Raw genomic sequence first — 20,941 nt, 5'->3', positions numbered from 1 at the left:
TGCAGCCAAAAAACACATGAAAAAATGCTCACCATCACTGGCCATCAGAGAAATGCAAATCAAAACCACAATGAGATACCATCTCACACCAGGTAGAATGGCAATCATTAAAAAGTCAGGAAACCACAGGTGCTGGAGAGGATGTGGAGAAATAGGAACACTTTTACACTGTTGGTGGGACTGTAAACTAGTTCAACCCTTGTGGAAGTCAGTGTGGCGATTCCTTAGGGATCTAGAAGTAGAAATTCCATTCTACCCAGCCATCCCATTACTGGGTGTATACCCAAAGGACTATAAATCATGCTGCTATAAAGACACATGCACACGTATGTTTATTGCCACATTATTCACAATAGCAAATACTTGGAACCAACCCAAATGTCCAACAATGATAGACTGGATTAAGAAAATGTGGCACATATACACCATGGAATACTATGCAGCCATAAAAAATGATGAGTTCATTTTTTATGAGTTCATGTCCTTTGTAGGGACATGGATGAAATTGGAAATCATCATTCTCAGTAAACTATCGCAAGAACAAAAAAACCAAACACTGCATATTCTCACTCATAGGTGTGAAGTGAACAATGAGAACACATGGACACAGGAAGGGGAACATCACACTTCGGGGACTGTTGTGGGGTGGGGGGAGGGGAGAGGGATAGCATTGGGAAATATACCTAATGCTAGATGACGAGTTAGTGGGTGCAGCGCACCAGCATGGCACATGTATACATATGTAACTTACCTGCACATTGCGCACATGTACCATAAAACCTAAAGTATAATAATAATAATAATAATAGAAGAAAAAAAGTAATTTAGAGGGTCATGTTCATTTATTACAATTAAAGGATGAATACTCATTGATAATTTAAAAAGGGCAAAAAACCAGGAATAGAAAGAAAAAATGCCCTTAATTTGATAATCTACAAACAAACAGACAAAAATCTTATCAAATGGTGAAATATTAAAACTTTCCCTCAAGATTAGGAATGAAACAAGATATCTGCTCTCGTTATTTCTATTCATTATTGTACAAGAAGTTAGGTAGTATAATAAAATACATGAGTTGTAAATACATAAGAGAAAATATATAAAATGTATAAGGATTGGGATCTAACATTATTCACAGATAGCATGACTGGATACATAAAAATTTAAATTAATACATAAACAATACTATAAAAATAAATGAAGTTATGAAAGTTGAAAGATACAAGGAAAATATGCAAAAATCTATTATATATCTATGTATATTCTACAAATGAATAGCTGCAAAACATCCAATATATATAAATAAATTTAATAAGTGATATACAGAATCTCTGTGCTGAAAACTGCAAAAACGTGACTTAAATAAATGGAGAGATATAAAATGTTCATGGACCAGAATATTCTGTATTGCAAAAGAATGTTGAGTATGACATATAATTTTATTTCTAATCAAACTCCAAGTAGCTTTTTTGGGGTGGAAATTGATTACAAAATTTATGTGGAAATGCGATGTTCCAAGTAAAGCTCAGACAATCTTTTAAATGTAGAATAAAACTGGAGACTTTCTCTACCAGATATAAATATTTATCATAAAGCTACATTAGGATATTGTCATATTGACACAAGGGTAGACAAATAGCTCAATGGAACAGAACAGAGTCCAGAAACAACTCATGACAAAAGCAACAGTCTTAATGTAGGTATAATTGCCAAGGTTATTTTTAAACATCTTTTTATTTTTAACTAATTATAAATTCACAAGAAGTTACGAAAATAATACACAGGGGTCCTGTGTAGACTTCACCTACTTTTCCCAATGGTAATGTTTTTTTGTAACAATAGTATGATATCAAAATAAGAAATTGACATTGGTATTATCTAGAGACCTTTTAAAGATTTCAACAGTTTTACATGCATTTGTTTTTGTATATGTGTAGGTTTATGTGATTTTATCACATGTATAAATTGAAGTAATCACTCCCACAACATCTAGATACAGCACTGTTTCAACACCACAAGGATCCTTCATGCTAACCCATTAAGTCACAACCACTCACTACCCACAATATCTTTAACCCCTGGCGATCACCAATCTGTTCTTCAGTTCTGTAATTTTGTTATTTCAAGAATGTTGTATAAATAGAAGGCTAGGCGTGGTGGCTCATGCCTGTAATCCCAGCACTTTGGGAGGCCAAGGTGGGTGGATCACCTGAGGTCAGGAGATCCAGCCTGGCCAACAGGGTGAAACCCCATCGCTACTAAAAATACAAAAATCAGCCAGGTGTGGTGGCGGGTGCTTGTAATCCCAACTACTCAGGAGGATGAGGAGGAGAATTGCTTGAACCCAGGAGGCGGAGGTTGCAGTGAGCCAAGACCGTGCCATTGCCCTCCAGCCTGGGTGACAGAGACTCCGTCTCAAAAAAAAAAAAAAAAAAAAAAAAAAGAGGCGGGCGGTGGCTCACGCCTGTAATCCCAGCACTTTGGGAGGCCGAGGCGGCGGATCACGAGATCAGGAGATCGTGACCATCCTGGCTAACACGGTGAAACCGCGTCTCTACTAAAAATACAAAAAATTCTCCGGGCGTTGTGGCGGGCGCCTGTAGTCTCAGCTACTCCGGAGGCTGAGGCAGGAGAATGGCGTGAACCCGGGAGGCGGAGCTTGCAGTGAGCCGAGACAGCGCCACTGCACTCCAGCCTGAGCGACACAGCGAGACTCTGTTTCAAAGAAAAAAAGAAAAAGAAAGAAAGAATGTTATATAAATAGAATCCTACGGTATGTATCCATTTTGAGATTGGCTTCTCTTCACTCAGCATAATGCCTTTGAGAGCCATGAGGATGTTCCATGTGTTGATAGTTTGTTCCATTTTATGACCAAGTCATATTCCATGGTATAGATGTACCACAGTTTAACTTTCATCTATTGATGGAAATTTGAATGTTTACAAGTTTGAGCTATTACAAACATGTATAGAGTCACTAAACTCCTGTTTCTCAAGAGCATTGAATCGGGAGTATCCATAAATATTTGTGAGCAGGTTTTTATGTAGCAATGTTTTCCTTTGAAAAAGTGCCCAGAAGTGCAATTGCAAGTCTAAGTCATATGTAAGTGTATGTTTAGGTGGTTTTTTTTGTTTGTTTGTTTTTTGTAAGAAACTGCCAAACTATTTCCTAGAGTGGCTATACCATTTTGCATTCCCACCAGAAAAGTATGACTGATCAATTTTCTCCATATCTTCACCAGTATTTGGTATTGTCATTATTTTTTATTTTTGCTTTCCTAACTGGTGTGTAGTGATATGCCCTTGTGGTTTTAATTTGCATTTCACTAATGGCTAATGATATTTAACATGTTTTCATGTGCTTATTTTCCATCTGTATATCTCTGTGGCTAAATGTCAGTTAGTCTTTTGTTCATTTTCTAATTGAATTTTTTTCTTTTTTTTTTTACTGTTGAGTTTTGAGACTTCTTTCTCTAGATAGGAGTTCTTTCTTAAATATATGGTTTGAATATATTTTCTCCTAGTTTATAGTTTGTCCTCTCATCTTCCTAACAGGGTACTTTAGAAAGTAGAAGTTTCTTATTTTGATGAGGTCAAATTTGTTGACTTTTTAAAAATAGTTTTCGGTTTTGATAAAAATCAAAATAATTCATTATATTAGGAAGTTTCATCTAGCCCTGTCCTGAGGATTTTCTCCTGTTTTTCTTCTAATAGTTTTATTTAAATTTATGAGTCATTTTGGGTTAATTTTTGCTCTTTAGGTCAAAGTTTTTTCTTTTCTTATAGGCATTAAATGGTGTTTCAATACCATTTCTTGAATAGACTATCCTTGCTCCACTGAATTACTTTTGCATCTTTGTCAAAAATCTACACAGAGGAAAATAAGTCATGTTTTGAAAAAGCCACTAGCACACACATGTTTATAGCAGCACAACTTGCAATTCTAAAAATATGGAAACAGTTTAAATGCCCATCAACCAGTAAGTTAATAAAGAAAATGTGGTATGTATATATATATTTATACATATATATTTTATATATGTGTGTATAAAATATATACATATAATGGAATACGACTCAGCCATAAAAAGGGACAAAATAATGGCATTTGCAGCAACCTGGATGGAGTTGGAGACCATTATTCTAATTGAAGTAACTCAGGAATGGAAAATGAAACATTGTATGTTCTCACTTCTAAGTGGGAGCTAAGCTATGAGGACATAAGAATGATGGACTTTGGGGACTCATGGGGAAGAGTGGGAGTGGGGTGAGGGATAAAAGACTACACATTGGGCACTGCTTGGGCGATGGGTGCACCAAAATCTCAGAAATCACCAGTAAATAACTTTTCCGCTGGGAGAACTGGCTAGCCATATGCAGAAAATTGAAACTGGACCCCTTCCTTACACCTTATCCAAAAAGTAGCTCAAGATGGATTAAAGACTTAAATGTAAAACCCCAATCATAAAAACCCTAGAAGAAAAATCTAGGCAATACCATTCAGGACATAGGCACGGGCAAATATTTCATGATGAAAACATCAATTGCAACAAAAACAAAAATGGACAAATGGTATCTAATTAAAGAGCTTCTATACGGCAAAAGAAAGTATCATCAGAGTGAACAGACAACCTACAGAATGGTAGAAAATTTTAGCAATCTATCCATCTGACCAAGGTCTAATATCCAGAGTCTATAAGGAGATTAAATAAATTTAAAGAACAATCCCATTAAAAAGTGGCCAAAGGACACGAACAGACACTTCACTTCTCAAAAGAAGACATACATGTGGCCAAAAAACAAATGAAAAAAAAGCTCAACATCACTTAGCATTAGAAAAATGCAATCAAAACCACAATTGGATACCATCTTAGGCCAGTCAGAATGGTGATGATTAAAAAGTCCAGAAACAGGTGCTGGCAGTGTTGCGGGAAAAAAAGGAACATTTTTACATTGTTGGTGGGGTAAATTAGTACCCATTGTGGAGGACAGTGTGGCAATTCCTCAAAGATCTAGAGTCAGAAATACCATTTGACCCAGCAATCCCATTACTGGGTATGTACCCAAAGGAATATAGATCATTCTATTATAAACATACATGCACATGTATATTCACTGCACACTACTCACAATAGCAAAGACATGGAATCAACCCAAATGCCCATCAATGATAGAATGGATAAAGAAAATATGTGCTACATATACACCATGGAATACTATGCAGCCATAAAAAGGAATGAGATCAAGTCCTTTGCAGGGACATGGATGGAGCTGGAAGCTATTATCCTCAGCAAACTAATGCAGGAACAGAAAACCAAACACCACATGTTCTCACTTATAAGTGGGAGCTGAACGATGAGAACACATGGACACATGGGGGGATCAACACACATTGGGGCTTGTAGACAGAGAGGGGTGGGAGGAGAGAGAACTTCAGGAAGAATAGCTAATAAATGCTGGGCTTAATACGTGGGTGATTGGTTGATCTGTGCAGCAAACCACCATGGCATATGTTCACCTGTGTAACAAACCTGGACATCCTGCATATGTACCCCAGAACTTAAAAATTGAAAAAAAATAACTTTTCCATGCAACCAAACACCACCTGTTTCCCCAAAACTAATATTAAAAAAACCTACAGGAAAAAAAGAAAAAAAAGAAATAAAATGAATTGATGCCAAGTTTTACCAAATGGTTTTCATGACTCTATTGAGATGATCATATAATTTTTCTCATTGAATCAATATTAAGAGTGGCAGATTGTAAACAGCAATAAAATTCCCCCAATCCAAGTCAGATTTCTCACAGATTTTTCATTTTCTGGGGAGTTTTCTGTTAATGGTGTTTCCAGTTTTGATCCTGATTATGTTGATTAATTTTCAAGTCCTAATCCAACTTTTTTTCTTGAGATAAATCCCATGATATAATATTCTTTATATGTGTTGCTGGATTCAATTGATTATAATTTTGTTGAAGATTTTTTGCATCTACATTGGGCTATAATTTTCTAACCTGTAATGTTTTTTCTGGTTTGGTGTCAGGGTAAAAGTTGACTCATAAAGTTCCAAAAGGTTTTCTCTTTCAGTTTCACAAAGAGATTTGTATAAGATTGGTGTTGCTTTTTTCTTAGAATTCACCTGAATTTTCTGTTAAGAATATTTTAAATTACATATTTAATTAATGTAATGGCATAAGACTATTTAGATTGATGAAGATGCAGATGAATGATCTCATTCATAAATTGGTTAAATATCCCTGTTAAAAGATTTATATTGGGTTCAAAGTCAATCTCTAACCCAGGATTCTTTCATTTGTACAAGACAAAGAAGACAATAGTCAAAAAATAATAATAGAAATCAAAGAAATAAAAATAATAAGCAATACTTTCATTAGGCAAAGTTCAAGGATTTAATGTTACTTTATAAAACACATAGTACAGAATGTAATATTTATGAGACTTTATGTGATAAATAACATGGCACCCATATATGAAATAAAAATTCCAATCTTGAGGTAGGTAGTTTCACTGATGTATACATATGTAAAAAAAATTGTACATTAAAACTAGTGCATTTTATGCACTTATTCACTAGTAATCCTTCAATAAACAACATATCAAAATATTGTGTCAATTTTATAAAATGCTGATTTTCAAGACATTTGTCCATTTATTTTCTTTATGTTGTCAAATTTATTAGTATAAAGTTGTTCAAAATATTCTCTATCTATCCATTTAATGTGTGGAGTTTTTTAAAAGTGATTTTCCATTGCTAAAATTGATTTTTGAGTTGTGTCTTTCTTCATTAATCTTTTTTTTACTACTGGTTTATCAATTTTATTAATATATAGTTTTAAACCAACTTTTGATATTATTGATTTTAGTCCATCATACTTTTACTTTCAATTTCATCAAATTATGATCATCTTTAGTTTTTTTAAAATTTTCTTGTGCTTAATTTAAAGTTGTTTCCTACCTTCTTGAGTTGAAAGAATAGGTCTTGATTTTTAACTATTCTTCTTTCCTAAAATATTCATTTAAATCTATACGTATGCTTCCAAACACCTCTTTTGCTATATCCCACAAATTTTGATATGCTGTGTTTCCATTAACATTCAAATCTAAATTATAGTAATCTCTATGATTATTTCTTCTTTAACTTATGGACCATTTATATATGTGCTGCTTGATTTCACATTTTGGGAGATTTTGCACACTTTATTTCTAGTTTAAGTCTATTTTTTTCAGAAAATATAGAACAAAATTTCAAATACTTTTAATTTATCGAGACTTGTTTTATGGTTCAGCATATTGTTTATATTGATGAATGTGATGAATACTTGATAAGAATTTGTATTTTGCAGTGTGGTATAAATTGTTTAATGTCAATTAGGTAAAATTGATGTTCAAATCTTTTTTATTTTTACTGATTTTTACCTACTTGTTCTCTTATTCACTAAGATTAAAATCTCTATGACTGTTTTGTCTCTTTCTCCCTTTACTTTTGCCAATTTTTGTGTATTAAAATATATTATTACATTTATTTGTATTGAAGATTGCTGTGTTGTTATTTGTATTGAAGATTGTTGAACTGGCCCTTTTATTTTCCTAAATGTCCCCTTTTATTTCTGGTAGTTCTCCTTGTCTTAAAATCTACTTTGGTAGCTATAAGTATAGCTACTCTATCTTAATTTTAGAGTTTGCATAATGTATTTTTTCCATCGTTTTACTTTAATCTATTTGTGATATGTTTCTGTTACAAAAACATTAATCCAATCTGATAATCTTTATTTTTAATTAAAGTATGTAGTAGTCATTTGCATTTAATATAATTTTAACATGGTTAAGTTTTAGTCTACCATTTGCTATTTTTCCCTCTTTGTTCTTTTGTTCCTTGTTCCTGTTTTCCAAAAATTAATCAAGGACTTTAGTATTCTATTTACTGGATTTTTAGCTCTACTTCTTTGTATATTTTTAATGGTTTTTCTAGATATTAAAATATATATTCTTAACTTCTCACGGTCCATCCGGAAATATTATTGTGATTCTTAACAATATAAGGAACTTTCAGCAGAATAATTCTTTTGGCACTTCACTTCATTTTTTATGCATTGGTTATAATGTGTTTTGTTTCTACATTATTATAAACTCCACAATTCATTGTTATCACATTTTGCTTTAAATAGTCAATGAGTACAAAAGAAATATAAAGAACATTTATTATATTTAACCCCACATTTACTCTTTTTTATCATGCAATTTACAATAAATCTCTAAAGGCATCACCCATATTAATACTAATATTAGTATTTCTGAATTCAGTTGAAGATTTATTTCTAGTTAATTTATGCCTTGGACAACCCCAAGCTGGTAAACATTATATATTAAAATATCTTAACAATTCTGCATTAAAGAGATTAGTTTATTCTTGTTTCATTTCCGATATCTATTTGAATCTTTCTCCCCCATCAAAATATAATTTTCTTATACAGTAGACTAGTACAGTTTTGAACTTATTTTAATGCCTGAGTTTTTTTTTATAATTACTTTTGTTTTCCACTGCCTAGAAAAGAAGAAAGCTGGAATAGATATGAGTTATACTGTATCTACATCTGCATAGTACATAAAATAGACTAATACTATCAACGTTTATGCTCATAATGATGCATTTATAAACAAAAAGTTATAATGCAAGGGAAATTTCCAATCATACAATTCATAGTCAAGTATTTAACATTTTGTAAATTCCATGGATTATTTTAATAATCCAATGCTTTTTATGCTTATTCTTCAATAGAGTACTGTATTTTATTCAAATAATACTACACGTGAAGTGTTGTTTTGATCTTGGATTCATATGATATAAAAATAAGTAAGAGAACAAGAGAATCTCCATTCCTGGGCTATTTCTTTGGTATCTTGTATCTTGGTTGTGGGGGGTGGAAAGTGCTAGCTAAAAAATGGAAGAAAGGAAACAAAACAATCCTGTGTTCAGTGCTAATAACTTTAGTGGTGCAACAAAGCAACTTCCAAACACTTCTCCAGCATCCCCACCTTCCCTGCAAGAGACAAGGAACAGCTTCAAGTCTTCCTTTCTTGTTCACTCGTATGACTCTGGAGGAGACAGCCCAACCAAGGTGTGATTTTTTTTTTCTTTTTAACTGCATATATATAAAGTCCGGACTGAATTAGTACAAGTTAAGTCCGTGAAATTTACCACCCAGATACCTCAGGATGAGTCAGGGATTTAAGAGTCCAGCCCTGGTTCTTTCTCACCATGTATTTCATGTCGGCCGCGGGAGGGTTGACTTTGCCACGCCATTCGTTGTGGGCTTCGATGCAGTTGTCTATAAAGTGTGGGTCAGTGATGGATGGGATTTTGGAAGATGTACTGGCTACCAAACACAGACCCAAGATCCATAAACAACTGAATTTATTCTTCAGAGCCATGGAAGGATGTGGAGGATGCCCTGACTGCGCGGACCAGTAACGGCTGGGGCAACCGATTTCCCCGCGCCCCCGCACCACGCTCTCCCTTGGCTCCATCCTCCCGCACAGGCGCGGGGATGCCCAGCAGGCTGGATCAGCTTGTCAGTGTCGCTGTGGGGAAGAACAGGCATCAGGGTTCGCCTTCCACACAGCTCTGAGCTACAGGGGAAAGCTCTGAGTCGCCCTCTGGTGGAGGGAGTTTCAACCATCCAGACTGCTTTCTGTGGATCCAATCTGTAATCTGCAGAGCGAGCCTGGATTGTAATACAGATTGCAATATGCAAGCCACACAAGTTAGGTAAAGAACAAGTGCGGGATGCTGACAATGGGCCAGTCGAGTGCAAAGCACTATATATTCGTTTCTTAGACGCAGCTTCCGTGTATAGATTTTTATTGTTCTAAATAATCTAGAATCATATTGCCACTTCCCTCAGAGATTGGGAATAGAGTAAGAATAGGCAATTCTTATACAGTGACATACTGTGATCCTAAATTATCAACTTGTCAAACATTTAATAATTTCCTTCTGTTTTTTCGTCTGAAGAGACCGACTGCTTAGATAGATAAAAATAGATGCCTGGAAAATGTAGCCAAGTAGTTCCTCTTGACAAAATCTGCCCTTTTTGATGGTTGGGAACAGAGCCACTGTATGGTGACTGGTAGACTCCAAGAGTTGCTTTAATTGATACACTGAGACTGGGATGGACGGAGTACATTTGATTGTCTATTTTACCTGCAATGCAATATAAATCAACTTCATCTGGCTTAATGTTTTAAATTCATTCCATCAGTTATATTGATATTCAGTAATAAACCAGCATTTTTCCCCATGACATTAATTTTTTTTAGTATTTCTATGTTTCAAATAAATACCTTTACTTAGTAATTTGAGGTTGTTTACAATGCCATTTAATTCAAGTGAACACATACTTACATCTGCTGAATGTTCCGCCATAGTCAACCTTGACACAAAAAACAAAAAACAAAACAAACTACTTTGATGCAGCTACTATGTTTTTAAAAATAAAAAGCAGAACATTAGATTACAAAAAAAACGAAAAATACAAGGATCCTAATGGAAATTCTACTGGGCAATAGATAATATATTTCTAGTCTACCACCAGCTAATGGAGAATTGCTGTATATACTACTTTCATATCACATACATAGTCCAAACTGAGCTTCTGATATCCCACACCCAAAGACATGAACATATATACAGATGTGTGTATATGTGTGCGTGTAGGTATACAGATAGATAAATCGATACAGATATGTACATCTACATGTGTCTATATATATAGGTCTCTTTCTGGATATGCAGATATCTATAGGCATATACACATATACATATACACATATGTATGTGTATATACACACATACATTTATATATGTAAAGTTCTCTCTATGTATAAATCTGTGTGTGTATACACACATATGTATATGTGTGTATGCCTATAGACATATATACATCTACACAGAGAGATACAGATGTCTATAGGCATATATACATATACATATGTGTGTATACAGAGACAGAGAGAGAGAGAATTTTTAAGGAATTGGCTTACATTACTTTGGGGGGCCACAATAAAAAATCTGAAGTCCTAGGTATGGCCCAAAAGACACTACATAATCTGACCATGGCTAGTTCTCCGGCCTCTTTCCTGCATTCTCTCCTGGCTTATTCTGCATCAGCCACATCCATCAGCTTGATAAGGGTGCCCTCGCCTCAGCTCCTTTGTACTTGCTGTTACTTTTGCCTGTAGTGCTCTTTATAGAGTTCCCTTCAGTGAAGTCTTCCCTGATCATTCTACATCTCCTGTCTGTCAGTGCCTATCCACTTAACCTGTTTTATTTTTCTTCATTGCATTAATTACCTCCTGAATTTATGTTATTTATTTTTTTAACATCTGCCTTCTCTATCAGGTTGTAACCTTCGCTGCAACAGTAGCTTTGTTTTCTTCATTGCTATATCTCTAGCACCTTGAACAGGAACTGAATCTTTAGGCTCTCAATAAAAATTGGTTGAATAAATAAATGAGTTCTCTTTAACTTTCTAATAATGTTGTATACAACTGTAAGCTTCTGAGAGCAGAAACTGTATTTTAATTGTTATATATATGTATATATACATATGAGAGGCTCAATAAATATTTTTGACTTAATCATATAAAAGGAAATGTTGGGTAAGCTTATATATTTCACTTTTTCTAACATTGGGTATATTTGAAGATAGAACGTGTTCAATGGATGTTTGTCAAATACATAAGTGGCTGAATGAACAAATAAACACAAAGATAAAGTAAAATATTTTCAAGTAGTATGTACTCAGTGAATGTTGAATGCATTAATGAATGATCAAGTAAATGAAAATTTAAAGTTGAGCTTCAAATGCAAACTATTTTGGAACTGCAAAACAGTAAAGGTTGACAGGGATGAGGTTAATGGGGATAAAGTTTAACAGATAGCTAATTTAGTTTCATTTAGTGTATAGAGAAATTAACTGCCTGTAACAACAACAGAAATTTCATAGAGTAATGGATTTAAAGATTGGCAAAAGTAGAGTATATATAGTCAAACATAATCCAAGATTATTGCTCTTCTAATAGACGTTTTTAACAAAACGTCTGAATTGTATACATTATGTTTTTTAGACCATGTTTCCAATGGCTTAGATAGCTATATCCAGAAATACTAAAACAATTTAGGTGTAAAAAGTCTAATTGCCAGGAATCAACAAGTGCATGTCCTAATGTTATTTTCTTGAACATCTATTTCTGGAATGGCCAAGGTTAGTTGGGGCACCAGAATTTTTAAGGTCTTTTATAACTTTTTAAAAGTTAAATTTAGTTTTCTGTTTTATTTTTATGTGTGTTTTCTGCTATTTATTTTTGCTTTTCTTTCTATGTGGGGGTAATGGGTGGATGAATTTTATAGAGTGCAGCAGAAAAATACAGAGTGATTACATTATACCTCATTTCCTTCACTATTTTTATACTTTAAAAATTTATTTGTATTTTTACTCCCAGACTTGCTCCAGGAAATACTGGAAATATTCACGTCTTGATACATACATTTTGAGGGGAGCTAATTTTGAAAAGTTACTGCAGATTAGAAAAACATGATTATGAAAGAACTGGATTAACCTTCATAAACTTACTTCTAGTTTGAATATCTGACTCTTGGCTGTGTAATTTAGGAAAGTTAGTGCATATTAGAGTGGAGTGAAACCTTGGAATTATCTCAAACTAGCTTTTTCCCTTTATAGATGAGGAGTTGTTGCCAAGACATTGTGTACAGAGCATACATAAAAATATTTGGGCTGGGCGTGGTGGCTCATGCCTATAATCACAGCACTTTGGGAGGCTGAGGCAGGGTATCACCTGAGGTCAGGAGTTCCAGACCAGCCTGGCCACCATGGTGAAACCCCCCTCTATACTAAAGATACAAAAAATTAACCGGGCGTGGTGGTGGGCACATGTAATCCCAACTACTCGGGAGGCTGAGGCAGGAGAATCGCTTGAACTCGGGAGGCAGAGGTTGCAGTGAGTCGAGATTGTGCCATTGCACTCCAGCCTGGGCAACAAGAGGGAAACTCCGTCTCAAAAACAAAACAAAACGGCAAAGAATAAAATGCAGGTTTCTTGATTTCTAGGCCTTTGCCCTTTCCATACATCATTTTAAATTTTAATTATATATACACACACAAATACACGTACATATATATGCAATTATTCATGTAATCATCTATATGTACATGTTCACACAAATTTAAAGTAATATCCATGTCTAATATCTATGTATCTCTATATAATATATTGCAGTCTTTAAAAAAATAAGTGCAAGCTCCTTGAGAGCAGATATTGCAGCATATGCTTAAATTTCTTCTCCTCAAAACGTCATTCTGGGCTCTGCGCACAGACAGGTGCCTTATGAAATATGTTAAACAGAATTCAATTAGACAAAGAATTACACAACAACCGCCGTGGATCCGGGCCGGGCTTTGGCCCTTTCCCTGCTCAGGAGAAGCGCAGGTGAATGAGTCCGCTTCGCCTCCTCGCCGGGGTTTAGGGGTGCCGCGGAGCCGGTTCCCTGGGAGGCTCTGGCGGCTGTAGCTGAGATTTCACCCCTTTGGGTTTTCCAGCCAGCAAGTGCTTCTCAGAGCGTGGCGGGGTCTCCGGCCACAAGCTCAGTTCCGGTCAGCCCGGCAGCGGAACTGAGGAGGCAGATTGGCGGGGGCGGGAGGTGGCGTAGAAAGAACAAGGGACTTGGGCCGACGACCTTTTCGTCCCTGGAAGTGAGCGTGTAATCAGAAGCCTGCGCTGCGGCGCCTTGTTGCGGGGCAACCTGCAGACGCGGGCCTGGACTGTCTAGACTGTCCTGTCTGAAGCTTTCTGAATGCGGTTTTGGGAGGAATCGCGCTAGTTTATACGTTTTCCAGCTCTTCTAACTCTGGACGTCTTCTTACCGAGCTTGTTAGGTGAAATCAGGCTGTCTCTTGTGCCCCTCGCCTTTCCTTTCCAGGAATCCCAGTTAGGTAGGGGGTGGGGAATTCCTTCTGCTACACTGCAGGTGCTCTGAAGTATAATATAATTTGGGAGCAGGGTGATGTGGGTGAAAGGAGATATTACTCTGTTTTGCTTGAAATTAGGAATGACCTAAGTTTCAATTCAGATATCTGGGTCTGTAGTCGTCTGGGATCAACATAGACTTGGTCCCTACCTTCATGTAGCTTAAATACTAAATTGTATTTACATCTCTTTCTTTTCTTCTTATTTATGCGCTGAATTAAATCAGTTTATTTTTTGCTTTTCATTTTTTTCTGATTTGATATAAGTAACATAATAGCCAGTAATATTACTACCAAGAGAGAAGTGATAATAATTGGAAGTGGAAATAGTCATCCTTAAAAAAAAAATGAGGGAAATGGGAAGTGTGTTCAGTTATTTTTGGTAGCACTAAAGACATTAGCCAACAGTATTTATTATATGCTAGCAATATCATCTCATGACATGCAGCTATTTGAGTGGGGACAGAAGCTATTTAGAAGTGCTATCCCTTCCTTTTGCTACTCCCTATCTCCAACATAGCCCAGCTGAATATTCAGTGCTTAATGACAAAGACAACCCTTGGCATAGGTTTCAAAGATTCACTAACAGCCAGTTGTTTGCTGATTCTTGTGCCACCAAGTTTAGGTTTCTAATTTTTTAGTCCCTACAGCTAATTCCCCTCGGATTCTTCTATTACCTTTACCAGTGAGGATGTAGTACTGAAAAGAGATCTGAAACCCACGTGTGAATTCGGGTCTGCAATAACTGGCAAACATTTAGCGAAGTACAGTTCACTTTTCTGGGTCTCAGCTGGCTTGGTTTGAAGATCAGAAGGTTGAGCTGTTTTTGTCTTTGAAGCCCTGTGAAAATCTTAAAATTATCCTCATGGAGTGTCAGTTGCCTGACTGCTCTAATTCGATAGATCTGAAAGTGTTCCATATATGACGGCATTGACCTTTGAATACTCTTACTATATCTAAGTTAACCACTTTTGTGTTTTGTCATTCTGAATTAACTGACTTCACTTATTTAACAAACATTTGTTAAGTTCCTACTACATTGTGGGCTTTCTAAATCCTGAGACATAGGGTGAGCAAATATGAGGCTTACAGTCTAGCATTAAAGACTAATAGCTATAATGCAATGCTTTAAACATCTTATCTAATTGAAGACAGAATTTATATGTTGGCATTGTGATTATGTTACAGTTAGATGCAGAGAAAGGAATCTAAGAATATGTGTAAAATGTATACATGTATTTTGCTATACATTAATTTACTTATTAACGAAATATTTACTACCCATGCTTTATTAAGAGGGGGAGACGCCAACCATCTTGGTGTTGACTGTTTATTAGGGAAAAGAAAATCTAATGACAGTGAAGAGTGAAGACTGTCCTGACTGGGGAAGTACAGGAACTGGGAGGACCTGGACATTTGAGGATTTACATGTTGCCACTTTTTAAATTTGCAAATAAATTATACTGATTTGAAATGACCTATGGTGATTTGAAATAGCTGTAACTGTTACTAGGATATAAATAATTGAGAGACTGATGTGTGGAGAAAATCACTTTGCTGATTGTTCAGCGTCCTTATCTCAACTTGGGTTTGTTAGCCAGAAATCATCATCGCAAATACAATAATTTGTGTGATTAAACAACCAACCCAACCCTGGCCTCCAAAACAAAACAATAGCAACTTTTAAAAGTTGCTTCTTTGTGAAAAATAGCTCTGGAAATAAAGCCATCTGTAGTGCTATAGGAGAATTTTTGAATCTAATGATTTGTATTTTTTTTTCAGAATATGTTTACTATTGGTTGATAAGTCTCCTGGACTTTACTTAGAGTGGAATTCCAGGCTTATAGCAAGGGATTTTTAGAGGAAGAAGCTCTAGGGATGGGGTGAAGAGAACCATGTAGATAAGTTAGTAAGGAATTGAGATATCTTTCACTGGGCATGAAATAAAAGTATATTTTGATAATATATTTTTATTAATTTTATAAATAAAGTATATTTTAATAATTTTAATAAATATACTTAATTTTAGTAAATAAAGTATATTGTAATAATAATGATCACTACCGTTTATTGAATGTTACATTATTCCAACAGGAAAAGTACTAACATTAAATTCATTTTACATATTACATAGAAACATTGGTTCACAGAGATTAAGTTTTTACTCAAACTTAAATTATGGGAAAATGGCAAAAATCAGGATTACAATGTATGTCTGTCTAATTCCAAGCTGGCAGGATGCCATGCTATCTTTCCTTTAAAAAACAAAACAGAAATAATTTGCTATTAAAATAAATCTAAGACTATAGAAAAAGAAAGTGTGGATCAATATTTAAATGTAAAGTTATCCTTGGTAATATAAAGGTGAAGTATAAAATATACAAAATTTCAATGAAATATATTTATTTGATTTTTATTTTGTACATATTTGCAAGTTGATTACTTTCAATATCCTTTTGTTAGCATTTTTACCAATCACCACATTATTACTAATTGGACCATTTACTCCATTTTATTCTTTGTTCTAGATGAGGAATACTGCTTGTTAAAAATATTTTCATCAGCCTACTGTGGCAAAACCAAAACTCATAAAGTTTTGGGAAATGAGTAAAGGAAATAAATGTATATCTCATGGTGGTAGTAGAGAAGAGGGAGATGCATTAGTTTTCTATTGTTGCTCTAAAAATTTTTTTAAACTTAGTGGTTTAAAACAACATAAATTTATTATTTTATAGTTCTGGAGGTCAGAAGTACAACATTAGTCTTAAGGGGCTAAAATCGAGGTGTCAACAGGGCAGGTTCTTTCTGGAAGCACCAGAGGAAAATCCATTCCTTGCCTCTTCTACCTTCTGGAGGCTGCTCATGACCTCTTCCTCCATCTTCAGAACGAGAATGCCTAGCATCTTCACCCCTCTCTGACCTATGCTTCCATCCTTACATCTTCTCTGTCTCACTCTGTTCTTCCTTCTTCCCTCTTAACAAGGATTCTGGTGGTTACACTGAGCCTACCAGAGAATCCAGGATAATCTCCCCATCTTAAAATTCTTAATTCAAACACATCTGAAGTCCTTTTTGCCATGTAAGGAGGTATATTTACAGGGTCTGAGGATTAAGACATGGCCTTCTTTGGGGGCCCATTATTCATACTAACACAGGGCAAAATGTAATTGCCCTATAAAAAGTTGATATTGGTAAAAGCACTAAAAGTGATTAACCTTATGATTTCTTCCCAGGTAAACTTGTTAGGTAATTTGTATGACTTACTTAAAATTAGAGTAATAATTATCACTTAACATTTACTCTACCTTTTTCAAAGTATACTGCATGATAAATACAGGAACTTGAATGGATTTAGAGGTTAAAGGAGTTGCTGCCGCTTCTAGGAGCCAAATTCAGCCATTCTTTGGAAGAAAGAAGCCTCTACAAGTATGTGAGCTCTGTATGATTTTCTTCTTTCAGGATGACTTATAAATAATTTTTTTACCTTTTCTTCATGTTTCATGACTACTTATATTCACAGATATTTAGGATCAACATTTCCTAGATTTGAAGAATGGAACCACCAAAATTGAAGATAATAATTACTTGAAAAATTGCCACTGCTTGAATTAGTTTTATTTTTTAAAATTAAACTTATTGTATTATTATTGTTATTTAAGAATGTTTGTTTAAGGAAAATATAAAAAAAGAAAAATAGTAGAATGTAATTTTTATGGTTGCTACTAATATCACAAAAAAAGCACAAGTCAGATAACATTTCAGAAATAGGGTATAAGTACAGATGGGTGAATTATTTTCTATTTTCATTAACTTGAAGTTTTCCTAAGACTCATATATATCTTCTATTTCATGGTAATTTTCATGCCTTGCAGTTTTTTTGGCAATAAGATTGAATGTTTACAAACACATGCATATGTTTGTTACTTCCTTTCTCAAACCCTTCACTGTCTTCCCATTACCTTAAAAACAAGGTCTAAGTTCCCTAATTTGTACTATAATGTAACAGCTTGGCCCTGCCCCCCTCACACTCTGGATTTTACCCCTTTCCAAATGCTAACTCTTATCTAGAGGCCTGTGCAGTACAAGTTGTTTCCTAGCTGAACCAATTTTCTTCCTTCTCTTTTCATCTAGCTAACTCCTCCTCATCTTTCAGAACTCCTGTTAAAGGTTGCCTTAAGAAAAAACCAACCAAACAAACAAAAAACAAGTATCCTAAATTCCCTAGAGTAGTTTGGGCATACTGCTATGTAGTCGCTCTGTTATCGACTTATTTTTCCCATTATTGTTTACTTGAGAGAAAGTCTTCTCCAGCAGAGTGCTATGTGGGTAGGGATTATCTGTCTTGCTTGCCATTTTATCTGTGTCTCAAGCATGGTAGGAAGGGGCTTAATAAGTATTTATTATATAGAGTTTACTGAGAAAAATTATAATTAGCTTTATTGCATTGACTTATTGTGTATCTCTTCAAGTATAAAGGGTATATTCATATTCATACTGATTCAAAAAAAATTTTTTTTAATTAAAGCAAAGGTGGACTTCTGAATCATGGACAAACCAGAATTCTTGCCCACCAGTGTAAGTTACGTTTCTTCACATTTGGACTGTTTAATGGGCACATATGTATCATACATTGACTAGTTAAAAAAGAAAGCAAAATTATGTATGTAGCTATGATTGTGAACCACAGAAAAAATCTACATGCATATGAATAGCCTGAAAATTACTATACCAAAATTAAAATAGCTTTTGTGATAAGGTGGTAGAATTATAGGTAATACTTCTTTGGTTTTTTATTTTCCTTAATATGTTTTACATTTTCCTGAAAAAGTGAAAATATTTGTTTATTTGGAAAATTCAGCTATATGCATTTATTAAAGAGACGTGTAAATTTTTATCCTTGTATAATTCATATAGTTAGCATGAATTTAAGGATAATTATGCCTGTGCTTTAATTTTGAGGAGTATGACAATTTTATGAATCTTAAAATTATTTTATTTTTGGTTTATAGTATATTAATTTATGTTTTATGTTACATGTTATTTTGACTTTTAAATTTTGGAATAATATGATTTTTATATTCTTTCAAGTATTTTAGATTACAGAGCTTCTTTAAAAATAGAAATTAAAAACTTAGTAATTTACTAGGCTGAACCATACAATATTGGCATTTCTGAAGATCAAAATGAATAAACATCAACATTTATGTGTTTCTATGTGATAGATTACCTGTATGCTCATCTTGACATAAAGAATAGAGTTAGGTGCAAGCACTAGATCCAAAATATCAAGTAAGTAACAATGGCTGTGTCAGTTGTGTGCAGAGAAAAGTTTAAGGACTGGTTTTCTGAAAGTGTATTGTAAGTTTATTGTAAATTTTACTTGTTTATTATAAAGAAATTTAAGCATATATGAAGTTGATTATAGCTTTTACTGATATAAAGGACGTGTGGCAATCAATTTACAAATATTAATCAAATGTATAGTCTCTCTTGTAGGTTCCATGTAGCCAATAGATTTTCACAGAATTGTCTCTTTGTTTTGTTGCTGAACTCTGTATCTCTAGCTAACCTATGGTTGCAACTGATGAACTAGTGTAGTTCCAACATGAATATTGGTTAATATTTTTATTTACTTTAAAAAGTGACATGAGTGATTTCTTGGCTTAGTCAAATAATAGTTTTCAATATAAAACCATGTTTCTTCAGTGTATTTTGGGGCTATTTACTGTGTGACAGGTATAGACATGATATAATTTTAGGTTGAATCTGCATTATTAACATTTCTCCACCACTTGTTAAAGTGTCAGAAATCAACCAAATATTAAACCAAGTCCTATTCATAGCATTTGCCAATTTCAGTGTAAATAATCCCACCAAGGCTGTTTCAGTGTGCCTATATGACATCACTGAGCACAGCATTGGAAAGAGATGCACACTATTACACTACCATAGAGATAGGATAAACATAGATACATAATCTCTAGAGCACAGATAATAGCGAAGTACAGTGAAATAATCAGGAAGTGATGAATTTTGAGTATTTATTTATTTATTTATTTATTTATTTTGAGACAGAGTTTCACTCTTGTTGCCCAGACTGGAGTGCAGTGGCGCAATCTCGGCTCACCATAACCTCCACCTCCCAGGTTCAAGTGATCTCCTGCCTCAGCCTCCCCAGTAGCTGGGATTACAGGCATGTGTCACCACGCCTGGCTTATTTTGTATTTTCAGTAGAGACGGGGTTTCTCCATGTTGGTCAGTCTGGTCTCGATCTCCCGACCTCAGGTGGTCTGCCTGCCTCGGCCTCCCAAAGTGTTGGGATTACAGGCATGAGCCACTGTGCCCGACCAAATATTTATTTAATATAATTTAATTTAATTATACATTTATATGTATTTTTAATGATGGATGTGTTTAACGACCAATTTGAAAAATTACTGAACATTTAACAAAAGCCTATCACAAGCCAGTAGAAGCCATGGCACTACTGGTTTCAGTGTACCTATTTATAAAAGATGTAACATATAAGATTTGCAGTTATTAAAGTTTCATGTTAAAAAGTTACGGGATACATAGATTATTTCTTTCAGGGTCCCACGACTTGATTTGGGAAGCCTTGTTGACTCTGATGATGAGGTAATTTTTATTTACTATTTAATATGATAAACATTAAAACACAATATTACACATAGCATATAAGGAATATCATTAATTTTATTTTTTAGGATAATTTTTCATATATTCCACTTAGTACAGCAAACCTGCCAAATTCATCTTCTACTCTTGGCTGGGTCACACCAGGTCAAACTCCATATACTCAGTATCATCTAGATAAATTGGTTAGTATTTATTTGCTTATCAATTTTCAGAATTTTAGTAT

The 20,941-nt window shown here is 34.5% G+C and overlaps 2 protein-coding genes across 14 annotated transcripts in view; one reads left to right on the top strand and one right to left on the bottom strand.

Moving 5' to 3' along the window:
* The window catches only part of GLIPR1L1 (GLIPR1 like 1), a 43,782-nt gene extending 34,141 nt beyond the window's left edge, over window positions 1-9,641 (bottom strand). Inside the window, exon 1 of one of the 3 annotated variants that reach the window (XR_008512001.2) lies at window positions 9,275-9,634. Coding sequence is in view for 2 of the 3 variants with exons in the window: in XM_024257467.3 (XP_024113235.2) it covers window positions 9,275-9,544 (270 nt within the window). In the remaining variant the exon portion in view is untranslated. Of the gene's footprint in view, window positions 1-9,274 lie in introns of all 3 variants that reach the window. The other 2 variants (XM_024257467.3, XM_024257466.3) reach the window with 2 other exon arrangements.
* The window catches only part of CAPS2 (calcyphosine 2), a 122,765-nt gene that overhangs the window by 54,880 nt on the left and 46,944 nt on the right, over window positions 1-20,941 (top strand). For 2 of the 11 annotated variants that reach the window (XM_054527402.2, XM_054527401.2), the window contains exons 1-5: window positions 13,687-13,971; window positions 17,378-17,487; window positions 18,587-18,636; window positions 20,652-20,697; window positions 20,787-20,900. The exons of 2 other annotated variants lie outside the window; for them this stretch is intronic. In XM_054527402.2, coding sequence (XP_054383377.1) covers window positions 17,407-17,487; window positions 18,587-18,636; window positions 20,652-20,697; window positions 20,787-20,900 — 291 coding nt within the window. In that variant the 5' untranslated portion in view covers window positions 13,687-13,971; window positions 17,378-17,406. Of the gene's footprint in view, window positions 1-13,579; window positions 13,972-17,374; window positions 17,488-18,586; window positions 18,637-20,651; window positions 20,698-20,786; window positions 20,901-20,941 lie in introns of those variants that run through there. 7 more of the 11 variants (XM_054527406.2, XM_024257457.3, XM_054527403.2 and 4 more) reach the window with 7 other exon arrangements.

The sequence above is a fragment of the Pongo abelii genome, chromosome 10 (genome assembly GCF_028885655.2).
Source record: "Pongo abelii isolate AG06213 chromosome 10, NHGRI_mPonAbe1-v2.0_pri, whole genome shotgun sequence".
In the NCBI taxonomy this organism is placed as follows: domain Eukaryota; kingdom Metazoa; phylum Chordata; class Mammalia; order Primates; family Hominidae; genus Pongo; species Pongo abelii.
This window is presented reverse-complemented; position numbering and strand designations above follow the sequence as displayed.